This window comes from Panthera uncia, unplaced genomic scaffold (assembly GCF_023721935.1).
Source record: "Panthera uncia isolate 11264 unplaced genomic scaffold, Puncia_PCG_1.0 HiC_scaffold_1888, whole genome shotgun sequence".
Classification (NCBI taxonomy): Eukaryota; Metazoa; Chordata; class Mammalia; order Carnivora; family Felidae; genus Panthera; species Panthera uncia.
This window is the reverse complement of record NW_026058567.1, coordinates 1-9254: the sequence shown is the minus strand read 5'-3', so window position 1 is coordinate 9254 and position 9254 is coordinate 1. Positions and strand designations below refer to the sequence as shown.

General features: G+C 41.2%; 1 protein-coding gene across 1 annotated transcript; it reads left to right on the top strand.

The window, feature by feature from the left end:
* The first annotated feature begins 617 nt into the window (after positions 1–617).
* On the top strand, positions 618–9007 carry LOC125917462 (DNA replication licensing factor MCM6-like). The gene is made up of 3 exons (XM_049623653.1): positions 618–815; positions 4315–4461; positions 8705–9007. Exons 1-3 carry the CDS (start codon positions 709–711, stop codon positions 8817–8819), a joined length of 369 nt encoding a protein of 122 aa, XP_049479610.1. The 5' UTR covers positions 618–708; the 3' UTR covers positions 8820–9007.
* Positions 9008–9254: the final 247 nt, after the last annotated feature.

Genomic DNA, 9254 nt, shown 5'->3' with positions numbered 1-9254 from the left:
ACCAGACCACTTCAGGAACTCACTAAAGAAGAGGCACCAACAATAGATGGCTAACCAAGAATAGCCAAAGAGATGGGAAAAAAGCAAGTGGAAGGAAGTGGGGTAAAGACGGCCTGAGAGGGAGTAAAGAAAATCAAGAGGGCGCAAGCCAACAGTTCTGTTTAAGAGGGGAATTAACCACAGTAACTGCCAAACTCCGTACCTGGTACTACGTCTGTATCTCTTTGGGCTCTTGCACAGTTATATTTCCTCCACTTACAACGGCTCAAGCAGGTCTGAATCTTACTCATTTTTCTCCTCCATAGAGCTTTATGTCTACTGCTCAATTAATATCAGTGAAATGATATGAAAAACATGTGAAAAGCCACCGGAACACGGATCCCACTCGTAAATCTGTTGCAGAAACCAAGTTGCCAGCGACAAGACCACACTACGCAGGCGCAAAGGCAGAACCCGCTGGCTTCCTCCTGGTCTTTGCATTTGGCGCGAAATCCCGGCTCTGTGGGCTGGACTAATGCAGAAGCCACGCTCATTGGGCAGGTTTGGCGCGAAATCCTCGAGTTCCTGCGCCACGATTGGTTCCGACAATCCCTGTGGGCGAGGGGGCGGGCGGTAGCGGCGGCGGCGCGCGCAAAGTGGTGGCGTCTGTGGTGAAGTGATTGGTAGTGGTGGAGCGTGGCGGTGGCGGCCCCTTAGCACTGAACAGCCATGGACCTCGCGGCGGCAGCGGAGCCGGGCGCCGGCAGCCAGCACCTGGAAGTCCGCGATGAGGTGGCGGAGAAATGCCAGAAACTGTTCCTGGATTTCTTGGAGGAGTAAGTCCGCGGGCGCCCCTTCCTCGCGGAACTTCCCCGAGCTGCCCCTGTCCGCTTCCGGAGCCCGGGAGCCCGCCGACTCGCGGCTCCCGGGGCCAGGCTGGGCCCTAGGGCCGGCGCATGCTGGGGGGGAACCGGGGGCCCGCGCGCCTTGCAGAGCGTCCTATTCCCCACTCGGGGCTTAGCCAGGTCGCCGCGAGCGGTAAAATCCCATCTTGAGTCCTTCCTCAAACTGCCAGTGCCGTGGGTATGCGCAGCGGTTTGGTCCCGTCGTTCAGTCCTCACAACCTGTAAGGCTGGTGATCCCGTCGCCCCTGGTTACCTGAGCGGAAACGGAGGCTCCGGGAGCATAAGTAGTAGCAAGACCGAGTGGGGGCCCCTGCAGAGTCCTGATGGGACCGGGCACCCAGGCCTCTGGTGTTTGGGGCGCCGAGGGCCCGGGCTGCCTTTGGAGCCCATGGAGATAAAGGCACTCGAGTGAACCCTGAGGGCAGACAGATGCTCGGGTGAGCCCTGACCTGCTTCAAAGTGTCTGAGCGTATTCCCCTCCTTCCCTCCATCCTTCCGTTTCCTTCCACCGCAAGCCCCCCGACCCGCACATACTTTTTTTTTTTTTTTTTTAAGTTGCCTTCTAGGCTCCTGGCCTCTCGTAATCCCCCACTGCCTGGGTTTCCGCCTCTGCCGCCAGTTACTTCGTGCAGATGTATTACTTCTTTCCTTAAGAGGATGGACCTTGGAATGTCTTGTGAAATTTTTTTTAATTGTAAAATATACATAAAACTTACCATTTAACCTTGTTTAAGTGTAGAGTTCGGTGTCATTAAGTATGTATATGCACTTTGTTAAGCAACTGCCCCCACCATCCAACGACTGAACTCTGGTCTTCCCGAACTGAAACTCTGCAGCCACTAAACAGTTAACTCCCCATTGCCCCCCGCCCCCCGCCCCGCCCCAGCACCTGGCAACCACCATTCTACTTAACCATGACTTTCACTGTTCTAGTTACCTCGTGTACTTGGAGCTATACTTGGAGTATTTGGCCTTTTGTGACCAATTTATTTTACTTACCATAATGTCTTCAAGGTTCATCCACGTGTACAGCATTGTGTCGGGATTTCTTTTTAAGGCTGAATAATACTTCACTGTATGCATATACCACTTTTTATCCATTCATCCATCCAAGGACATTTGGGTTGTTTCCACACTTTTATTATTGTGCATAATTCTGCCATCTCATGAAATTCTGATACATTTGAAACCATAATTTATATCCCCCGTCTTTAGCATTGTTATTCTCTGCCTGACAGCTATTCATCTTTCAAAGCACAGCTAAAGACTCATACCTCCTTTGTGAAACTCTGTAAATCTTTCAGGCAGCACCAATCCTTTCTTCCCTTATGCTCGTAAGGTGCCATTTTCCATTATCTCTGGTAATGAAACTTACTGTGTCTTTACCTGTCAGCCACTTCCGTCTTGAATGTAAATCCCATCCTTAACCCCACCTAGCCACCACACCACATTACAAAAGTCCTCAATTAATGTTTCATTTTAATGAAGAATATGATTGCCTTAACTGCCTTGCAGTTTACCATACAGCTGGATGCTGGGGATAATGATGAATGAGAGAAATAAATCACTCTGTTTGGGTGGGGGTGGGGGGGTGTTAACTCCCCCTCAGAATTCCAACTTTGATTTGCCCTTGTTTATGGAGTAAAGTCTCAAATTCTTCACAGCTCCTCTTCCCAGTTTCATCTTCCACAGCCAGCCTGTCATCTCTGTATTCCTCTACCTTTTCTGACATTGCCACTTGAAAACATCTATAGTGAGTCTAACCACTACTGGAGTTTTTTTGGTGTTTGTGTTGCTTTGTTTTCTTTCAAATTCTAAACATCTTTCAAGGCTGAATTCCAATGTCCTCTTTTTTTTAATTTTTTTTTAACGTTTATTTATTTATGAGAGATCAAGAGAGACAAAGCGTGAGTGGGTGAGGGGCAGAGAGAAAGGGAGACACAGAATCCAAAGCAGGCTCCAGGCTCTGAGCTGTCTGCACAGGGCCCGATGTGGGGCTCAAACCCGCAAACCATGGGATCATGACCTGAGCCAAAGTCAGATGCTTAACCAACTGAGCCACCCAGGTGCCCCTCCAATGTCATCTTTTAAATGCTTGAAGCCTTTCTGGATGTTCTTGTTGGGCAGAATTATTTATAATCCCACAGCACATTTTTTGTATCTCCTTTTTTTCTTTTGTTAAAGGAACGCTTAACATGAGATCTACCCTCTTAAATTTTTAACTATGCAATACATTATCATTGACTGTAAATACAATGTTATACAGTAGATCTCTTAAAGCTTATTCAGTCTCACTTGACTTGCTTAGTAACTCCACATTTTCCTCCCTTGCTCTAGCTTCTGGCAGCCATCATTCCACTATTTAATTAATTAATTAATTAAAGTAAGCTCTGCACCAACCTGGGGCTTGAGCTCCCTGCCCTAAGATCAAGAGTCACATGCTCTACCAACTGAGCCCACCAGCCACCCTCATTCCACTTTGATTCTATAAATTTGACTATTTAGTTACTTCATATAGGTAGGATCATGCAGTATTTATCTTTCTATGATTGGCGTATTTCATTTTGTGTAATGTCCTCAGGGTTTATCAATGTTGACACGTATAGCAGAATTTACTTTTTAAGACTGAGTAGTGTTCCGTTGTATATGTATACATTTTCTTTACTCATTTGTCATGGACATTTAGGTTCTCTTGCTACCTCTTTAATAGGAGGGTATGATCCTATGATCATGTCAGTCCTAGGGCAGGAACAACACTGTCATTTTTAGCTTTAAGTATCTCTGGTGTAATGCTTTGCAGATAGATGTTCAGTAAATATTGGACAGCTAGGTATGCTGTATTTGAAGAAGGAATTGATTTTTGGTTCCAAGTGAATCTGCATTTATGTTAAAAGGACAAAAAGCAAAAATGGTGGTGGTAATCCTTAATTTTGTGTGTATATGTTTCTGTTTTTCTGAGGACTTGGGCATTGAAGCACCTCATTTCTGTATTTTTATTCATGTTCTTAAATCAACAACTAGTCTGTCAGTTTTCTCTACAGAAATTGAATCTTTGGATTTAATATTTTCCAATCTTAACTATATACAACAATAATAAAAGGATAGTTGGCATTTTTTATTAGAAAATATTAAATGAAGAAATGCAGTTTAGGCCTAGTTTTTCTGTGTTCTGGGCTCTGTGCAAAGCATTTACAGGCTTTCTCTCATTTAAACTTCATAGTAATCTTATGAGATAAATGACGTCTTAATTTTTTTTTTTTTTTCAGAAAGGTGGGATAAGTACTTGCCCATGTTATGCACTTAGTGAAATGAGCCTGTCTGACCCTAAAGCTGATGGTCATTTTAACCGATACACCGACTTATCAGGCATTTGGATTCTTCTTTTTACTGCATAATTCTTCAATTTAATAGGACTTGTGTGTATCTACAGGTTCCAGAACAGTGATGGAGAAATTAAGTACTTGCAATTAGCAGAGGAGCTCATTCGTCCTGAGAGAAACACATTGGTTGTGAGTTTTGTGGACCTGGAGCAATTTAATCAACAACTTTCTACCACCATTCAAGAGGAGTTCTATAGGTATGTTATATTAATCTTCTTTACTTTAAATAGGCATGGAACCTGTGAAGCCAGCTCTTCTAGGACTGGAAGTACTCATTTGTGAGGCAGAAGGAGAGGCCCTTTGATACAGCCAGTGGTCATTTTAGTATTGCTCTGAACAAATTTAGGTCTTTGTGGAGCTGAATATTTGACACGTCCAAATGTTGAAAACCTTTGCTTTCTATGTAGTTTTCCTAAGTTTTCAGAGGATCGCTTACTTTCTGTCAGGCATTCAGTGCTCTTGGTCTGTCATTCATTTAATTCTTTCCCTTGCCCCTAGGAGTAGGTATTTTGAGAAAGTGTGGGGATCCTGTTCTTGGTCAGGGGTGTCTTTAAAGAAATGACATTGTTGTTCTTAAAGGTTAATTTTCTTCTGATTATAAAAGTAATGTGTATGTTGTAGGAAATAGAGAAAGTAGAGATGAGTAGAGGGAATACATATGTAATTCCACCATCCATAGATAACCATCATGAGCAGGTCTGCAAATGTGGAATTTCCTAAGGATCTTCTGGCACGTTTTGTTGTATTTCTAGGTGTATGTAACTATTGAGATCATATTGTAGACACAGTCTCCTGCCATTTCACATAACAGTGTAACATTTTTCCATGTCATATAAAATATTTTGAAAACATTTTTTTGAATGTTTATTTTTGATAGAGCACGAGATGGGGAGGGGCAGAGGCGGAGAGTGGGGGGACAGAGGATCCGCAGCAGGCTCTGTGCTGACAGCACAGAGATTGGGCCTTGAACTCACAAACTGTGAGATCATGACCTGAGCTTAAGTTGGACGCTTAACTTACTGAGCCACCTAGGCGCCACTTGAAAACATTAAAAAAAAAAAATTTTTTTTTTAATGTTTATTTATTTTTGAGAGAGGGAGAGACAGAGCGTGAGTAGGGGAGGGGCAGAGAGAGAGGGAGACACAGAATTTCAAGTAGGCTCCAGGCTCTGAGCTGTCAGCACAGAGCCCGATGCAGGGCTCGAACTCACAAACCATGAGATGATGGCCTGAGCCAAAGTCGGATGCCCAACTGACTGAGCCACCCCGATGCCCCTATTTTTAATTGCTGTATAAAGCAAGAAACATCTTTTTACATAAATCTTTGTCAGCATTTAGATTAAACAGATGTGAATATATGTAAATAAAACCAGGTTAAAATAAACATTGTGGACAGTTGTGAAAGAAAATTAAGACCCAGGAATAAGGAGAGACAGCCCCATTCCTTTACATGGTAGGCTGGGAGATGGAATACCTGTTTCAATGTTTCTAGCCATTCCAATCATCAAGAATGGTTGGGGGTGATAAGCAGCAGATTTTATTGTGAGAATACACACCAGAAAAAGTTGTGAGGGAGGTAGAAAGTCCGGGCTGGTAGTAGAAACACCTCTACTCATACCTCGTACATAGGCTATGCAGCAGTTCTGTCTCCTAAAAGTAGCTCATTTTTCAGGGGTGCCTGCATAGCTCATTTGGTTAAACATGCAACGCTTTTTAAAAATTTTTTATTTATTTTATGTTTGTTTATTTTTGAGAGCGAGCACGAGCAGGGGACAGACAGAGAGGAAGACAGAATTTTAAGTGGACTCTGCTGACAGCAGAGCACCTGACATGGGGCTCAAACTTATGAACCATGAGATCATGACCTGAGCCAAAGTGAGCCCCTTAACCAACTGAGCCACCCAGGTTCCCAGAAGCATCCAATTCTTGATCTCGGCTCAGGTCATTATCTCACCATTTGCGAGATTGAGCCCCACATTGGGCTCTGTGCTGACAGTGTGGAGCCTGCTTGGAATTCTCTTTGCCCCTCCCTTGTTTGCGCACATGTGCAACTCTCTCTCTCTCTCTCAAAATAAATAAACATGAAAGGAAGGGAGGGAGGGAGGGAGGGAAGGAAGGAAGGAAGGAAGGAAGAGAAAGAAAGAAAGAAAAAGAAAAAGGAAGAAGCTTATTTTTCAGAGGACTTCAGATCCCACTATTGAAACAAACCAAGCTGCAACAGCTATTGGGAACCTACCTCAAGAGGACATACACACTTCAGTCTAACCAGTCAAGTGGATTGTTAGTGCCAGTTTGCTCTCATGTCCATAACATATTGCTCCTCTCGTCCATTTTTCAATCAAGAATTAAACCTAGAAAAATATACTAGGCCTTGACACCAAACGGGAGGCCGTGTTGCTAGATTGTAAACCACCAAGATTGTTTAGGTATAGTCATCTTGGACAGAGGAGTGGCCTGTACTGTGGGTGCCAAATGATTATTTAAAGATAGTAGATGGGAATGCAAGCTGGTGCAGCCACTCTGGAAAACAGTATGGAGGTTCCTCAAAAAACTCAAAAAACTAAAAATAGAACTACCCTACGACCCAGCAATTGCTCTACTAGGCATTTATCCAAGGGATACAGGTGTGTTGTTTCGAAGGGACACATACACCCCCATGTTTATAGCAGCACTATCAACAATAGCCAAAGTATGGAAAGAGCCCAAATGTCCACTGATGGATGAATGGATAAAGAAGATGTGTTATATATATACAATGGAGTATTAGTCGGCAATCAAAAAGAGTGAAATCTTGCCATTTGCAACTACGTGGATGGAACGTGGATCCATGTGGATCCTCTACGTGGATACTAGAGGGTATTATGCTAAGTGAAATTATTCAGAGAAAGACAGAAATCCTATGACTTCACTCATATAAGGACTTTAAGAGACAAAACAGATGAACGTAAGGGAAGGGAAACAAAAATAATATAAAAACAGGGAGGGGGACAAAACAGAAGAGACTCATAAATATGGAGAACAAACTGAAGGTTACTGGAGAGGTTGTGGGAGTGGGGGATGAGCTAAATGGGTAAGGGGCACTAAGGAATCTACTCCTGAAATCGTTGCACTATATGCTAACTAATTTGGATGTAAATTTAAGAAAATAAAAAATAAAGCAAGTTAAGGGAAAAAAAAGAATACTAGATTATAAAAAGAAAGAACATAATCATGCACAGGAAAGAAAAAAGAATACAAATGCAATTATCTCAGAATTTTAAGAAAGACAAAAGCATGTAGAGCAGACTTTAAATAATTTTAATATGCTTCAGATTTAGAGATTTTTATCTTTGTTTTTATTATTTTTGTCATATTAGTTGAAATTGTTAACTTAGAAAAGATGTCCGTTATTTTAACTCCTTGAAAGAAACAAAATACAAATATTATTTTATTGCTATGATTACATTGATTACTATTTCTCTTGTGACAGCCTGTCTTATTTATTAGTACCTTTCATTTTCCTAAACCTGCTGCATCATTCATAATGGCTTTGTTATGTTTCCCTACTGTGGGTTAAAAGGTCTTTCATTTATTGTGGCATTTCTTCCTTAAGGGACTGTAATTTTTTAATATATGAAACAAACAAAAGCTGGTGTACATAAATATGTATTCAGTTGAAATGTGATAATAATGCCTTATCATTTTCCTCCTTAGGGTCAGTCATGTCAATAGAGATTGCATGAAATATTATAGCTCTGTTTTCACAATTGAATAATGAAGCTGAATTTATTTGTTATGATTCCCTTATCTCTTAATCTACAAGAAATTAAGTTCAGGAACCTTTTGGGATTGGATATGAAATAATTTTAGTCTGGTTTGTTCTATTGCTTAAATTGCTGGCCCTTGCTGTCTTTATTTTTTTTTAAATATGTAATTGTACCAAAGAAAAAAGAGAGATACAAACCAAGAAACACACTCTTAACTATACTGAACAAACTGATGGCTATCAGAGGGGAGGTAGATGGGGCAACGGGTGAAATAGGTGATGGGGATTAAGGAGTGCACTTGTGATGAGCACCGGGTGTTGTATGGAAGTGTTGAATCACTGTATTGTACACCTGAAACTAATATTACACTGTATGTAAACTATACTGGATTTAAAATAAAACAAACAAAACAACAACAACAAAATACAATAAATAAAGATAGTAGGTATTTGGGTATAGGATTTTATCGTTGGTGTTTCTGTTGTCTTAGATCTATTTGTTGGGCTAGGAGAGGATTGGAAGACACTCATAGACCTAGAGTAGATGATAGAAGTGTCCTGCATAGTTAAATTTTAAGGCTTGGTTGTAACCAGGTGAAATTGCTTAGTCTTAGCTGTTTGCAAGCATGAAAGGTAAAGGGGGCCTTGGTAGCCCTCTTGAAGACGTCATGTGATTTTTATTTGTTTGCTTTTCAGAGTTTACCCTTACCTATGTCGGGCCTTGAAAACCTTTGTCAAAGACCGAAAAGAGATTCCTCTTGCCAAGGATTTTTATGTTGCATTCCAAGACCTACCTACCAGACACAAGTAAGAGACTCTTCTTTGAAAGGAAAGGAATTCACCAAACAGTATACACATCACTTAATGGTTAGAAAAGTAGGGAGGTGGTAGTCTTCTATATGTAAAGAGTTAGGTTCAGTTATCTATAAAGTTTGGTTTTGGAGAAATCATTTTTCTAGGGAGATGAAATGGAAAGTAAGTTAAAGCAGCTTCTGGGGATTGTTGTATTTCAGGACATCTTGCAGGGGACATTTGGGGAGAAATCAATCAAGTGAGAAAACAAGAAAACTGAGAATAGTCTAGAGAATTTCATGAATCTTTGAAAAATTTTGTCAGAGCTTAAATGGCATAACTTTAAAAACATTTTTTCCCTTTAGCAGTTATTTTTTTTTATTTTTTATTTTTTTAAAAAAAAATTTTTTTAACGTTTTTATTTATTTATTTTTTTTTTTTTTAATTTTTTTTT